Raw genomic sequence first — 4,406 nt, 5'->3', positions numbered from 1 at the left:
CCGACCATATCTGACCCCCGACCCCCGACCTCTGACCCCCTTTAGATCAAAAGCAGCTGCCTGTCAGGCGAAGTGCCTGCTGCGGTTCCTCTAGAGCGCCATCTCCTCGGCTCACTGAAAGCAGGGGCTGTTAAAGGTTTTGGAAAGTGCTAGATACTTTTAGTATCTAGTATTTTTTTTTTTTTTTCTTTACGCTTTTGGGCAGGGTCTTACTCTGCATCTCAGACAGGCCACAGATTCGCCATCCTCCTGCCTCAGCATCCTGAGTGCTGGGTTACAGGTGTGTGGTACCACACCACGCATAGCCATACTGTCAGTGTAGCATAAATACACCTGTTGACAATGTCATCTGCATGCACATGTGTCTCTGTCTCTCTGTTCTAATAAAACTTTATAGACACTGAGATTTTTAACTTTATTGAATTTTTATGCACTGTGTTTTTCCTTCCTTTTTAAACTTTTAGAACCACAGGAAAGCATACAGAATGTGTGTTAGTCTTCAGGCCACACAAAATCAAGAGGCAGCCTTTGGATTGGCAGTCATGCTTTGAGGTACAATTCCAGAGCTCACCCCCCCCCCCCCCCCCCCCCCACTCACAGCATCCCCCAGGCCATACTGACACATTCCCACAGTCTATAGGGCCTGTACCATTCTTGTGGGCACACTCTTGCATGGCCTTGCCCACCGGAACCCTCAACATTCCAGTTTCCCTCTGTGTGAACCATCTTTCCCCTGACTAGAAGGTAAAAGCCTGATGACAGGGTCTCTATGAGTCTTGCTCATTTATGGAACTCAGTGCCCAGCCAGGCTTGAGTGGTGAAGGCTGGCTGACATTCCTAGGACACCTGCATTCCTGCCCTATTGTTCACTACACGATCAGTTTGGAAGCTCAGCTCAGTGCTTCCTAACTCCTCAGGCACATCTGGGTTTGGTCTCATAAGATTCTCAGGATAGACAACAAACCTCACGTCCTTGCGTCCACATGCTCAGACAGACCCCTGCCACTCGCCACTCGAGGAGCCCGTAAGTGCTGTGTCCACAGGCACGCCTGGTTTGACAATTCAATCAAAATGCTCAAACCTGTCATGCCTGTGGACACAGCCCAGAGTCCACATGACTATTGCGCAATCAGCTTACTCCGCAGGGACAGCTCCACAACCAGGACACCCCCTGTCTGGTCACGTAGCATGCGCTTCCGTTTGTCACAGTTCTGAAGACGGGGAGGAGAAATGAAAAAAAAAACCAAATGAACTTCAAGGAGTCAAAGTCCCCAGTCGCTACATACAACTGATACATAAAGTACATACCATGCCCACGCATGCATGGACTCACGCACGAACACACACCTAGAATTCACTGACTCCCCAGGCTGGGGAATCCTGGGGGAATAGTTCATCAGAATTCCAGTGGAGGACTGGGCACCATACCTTTCTATAAATGTTTCCTCTTAACCCAGAGATAAAAGAGGTTGCTCACAAAATGAGTTCAGTTGGCTTCATTTTCTTTGGTTAGGACTGCAACTCCAATGCCCATCCTTTGATCAAGAACTAACTGGTCCTCCTCCTCCCGGCCCTGCACCCTCTAGTTCTTCCCTCGCTTCCTCCCTGTGTTCATAAGCATCTGTTTTCTAGCTGCATGAGTTGATGGAAGGAGAGATCAGCCTCCTTTCTGTAGTTCCTCCAGGCCACGTGGGCTGGCGGCCTCTTTAGAAGTGCAGGCCTTGGTGGCCTCCAGTCTCCGAGGAGGTGTTGGAAGCTCAGCAAACCCTGGAATCACAGTGTATTTGCCCTCCTTCCTGTGCGGCCCATTGTGACCCATACCTCCAGCATTTCTTGGAAGACAGTCCAATCCAGACTGCAGTCACCTATCTTGACAGTTCTGTCTATGTCTTGGATTCCTTTACCCTTCTAACTTTTTCAGAGAATTTCCATGCCTATTATGAGCCTCAGTGTTTTAATCTTGCGCTGTTCTATGACAAGGAAACAGCCCTCAGAACTGATGACCTCTATTCAAAGATGATGAATTCAGCCCCAGGGGGACAAGTGATGAGTACCAGGCTGATAAGTTTTGGTAGCGAGGTGGACAGGCCCAGACCTTCTGCCTCTGCACCCTGGACCCATAATTCCCGGGTCAAATCCAGGTCCTTCAGTACCAGCTTCCACCCCCCCCCCCCCGGGAGCCAGGATCCTCACCACTGGGCAGGAGAGCTTCTCACTGTCGCAGATGAATGTCTCACAGTGTAACCAAACCTTGGAGAGTTTGGGGATGTTCTGGAACCGGAAGGCATTGAATTGGAAAGTGGCCCTGTGGTCCTTGCCGTTCTCATGCACGAGGACTGTCTCATCGGTGGGGCAGCTGGGATACATGGGGGAAGGGAGAAGGAAATGTCACACTAGAGAGCTCCAGAAAGGCTCCAAGGCAACACTTCACAGCATTCTGCTAGGCTTGTGCGCAGCTATTTGCCCTTCCAGAGAACTCTGATCTCTAAGTGTGAAGTCGACTGCAGAGCCATGGAGTGGATGTGATTACTCCTTCCTAAAACAGAGAGGGGTGATCTAGAGAACACACACATCTGCTAACTCGAACTCCTGTCCTAAAGAAGTCAAGTCTAAAACAGAGAAATCCCTCTTCGTGACTGGGGAAGGCCCCAGGGTAACCCAAAGGAAGGACCTCCATGATGGGTGGAAATCCTGTTCTCCAATGTTGCCGTCGACACTACACTTGAGCCACAGCCACCAATTATCTCTGTGTGTATTATTAGGTTTTGCCTGAAACTGGAAAAAGGAATTTATGTACCATCAATCATTTATATAATAATTTTTGTAAAAAAAACCCCATAGTTATATTTTCCATATATGATCCAGATAATAACTGGAAAGAAATATCTAAATGTATATTTACTGAGACAGAAGGAAGACCTTAGAAATGTCATCTCAGAATTCTCTTTCAGAAGTCATGGGAGAGAAACAAAGTTTGCACCTTGCTATCTGGGCCAAGGGTCAGAGTTATTTCTGTTTGTTGTGGCCTCAGCAGAGACAGGCTGTGAGAATTTTCCAACTTATGAGGATCTGACAGGATTGTTTGGCCCATAAACCTGAGATCCTTGCCTGAACTCAAGACACGAGCCTTAAAATAGCTCTTTGCTGCCAGAGTGCTGTAGGCCTGGTATCAGCCAGTGGAAAATACTGTAAGAGGAGCTTTGTGAGTGGGGGAGGGGAGGCAAATAGCGGGCAAACCTAGATGGCTGGGCAGAGGTTGTGGCACCTGCCTCTCAGTGACAGCTACCCCTGGTTGATTGGATGGTGGCAGCCTCCATGAGCAGCCTCTCTGCCCCACGTGGAATTGCCCTTTGAGGGAATGTGCGGCTGTTGTGGGTGTGCTCCTGTGTTCAGAAAATACCTGGTAATATATCTACTGTAATATCACTGAAGACTCTTGCAAACTGGGTTTCTACCAAAAGGATCTGGTATGACCACAGAGAAAGACAACCAGGACACACTGGACCGCTCTGCCTTGGCTCATCAGAGTGACACTTACCCCTTATTGATGAGCTGCCACTGCAAGGGGTACATGAAGTCGGCCGAGGGGGTAGCCCAGCAACTATTCAAGACCACTTTGAACCTGGGAATGAAATAACATGGTAGCACTAAGAACCACTCTTGTGTGTAGAGACGTCTGAAAACGAAAGTCCGTTGGCTGGCTTTTTTCCTTAAAAATATACACTCAGAGTAAAGGAACTCACCGAATGCTCAGGCCCTTAGCTTCTACTCCTGCAAACAGGTCTGAGCCGATTTCGGATGTCTCCAGAATGAAGGGGGCTTCTTTCTTGGTGGAAAACTTGGCATTCTTGGAAAGGAAATGGGGACATTATGCTTTGTGACCTCTCAGAGTGAGCCATCAGGGCTGATGGGAGCAGACACATTGAGATGGGACAGAGAGGGAGCCAACCCAAGGAACAAGTTCATGAGACCATAGAGAAAACTCTAGAGCCAGAGAAACTGAACCTCTGAGGATGCTGTTGTCATCTTAGAAGGGTCAAGGACATTTGCTGGTCATGGTTAGACACACACTGTCTTAGTGATGCCACATGGAAACTTGACAGATGGAAAAATACTGGGGTCTGAGGGTGTGAAGACAGGTTCCTGTGACTTCACAAATTATTTAAGGCCAAGAGCTACCAAATGCTCTAACCCCTCACCACCCCTGACCTCCCGAACTTTGGTCACCTGGATTTGAAAGCTTATAACTTGATTAGCAGCATGGTTATCAACAGACATAAGTCACTAATTTCCAACATCGTGTCTGGGTATCATTCTACAATTTGGATAGTTTCTATGTCAAGATACCCTTTGTATTGAGATAAAGTATTTGTGAATGAAGTAAGATCTGTCACCAAAATATTCTG

At 48.0% G+C, this 4,406-nt stretch overlaps 1 protein-coding gene across 1 annotated transcript in view; it reads right to left on the bottom strand.

Moving 5' to 3' along the window:
• Tectb (tectorin beta) overlaps window positions 1-4,406 on the bottom strand; it is a 13,838-nt gene that overhangs the window by 1,153 nt on the left and 8,279 nt on the right. Inside the window, exons 5-8 of the mRNA XM_031385020.1 lie at window positions 3,744-3,847; window positions 3,539-3,622; window positions 2,194-2,356; window positions 1,139-1,211 (exon numbers count right to left, since the gene is read on the bottom strand). Coding sequence (XP_031240880.1) covers window positions 1,139-1,211; window positions 2,194-2,356; window positions 3,539-3,622; window positions 3,744-3,847 — 424 coding nt within the window. The remainder of the gene's footprint in view (window positions 1-1,138; window positions 1,212-2,193; window positions 2,357-3,538; window positions 3,623-3,743; window positions 3,848-4,406) is intronic.

The sequence above is a fragment of the Mastomys coucha genome, unplaced genomic scaffold, assembly GCF_008632895.1.
Source record: "Mastomys coucha isolate ucsf_1 unplaced genomic scaffold, UCSF_Mcou_1 pScaffold21, whole genome shotgun sequence".
NCBI classification, from domain to species: Eukaryota; Metazoa; Chordata; class Mammalia; order Rodentia; family Muridae; genus Mastomys; species Mastomys coucha.
This window is presented reverse-complemented; position numbering and strand designations above follow the sequence as displayed.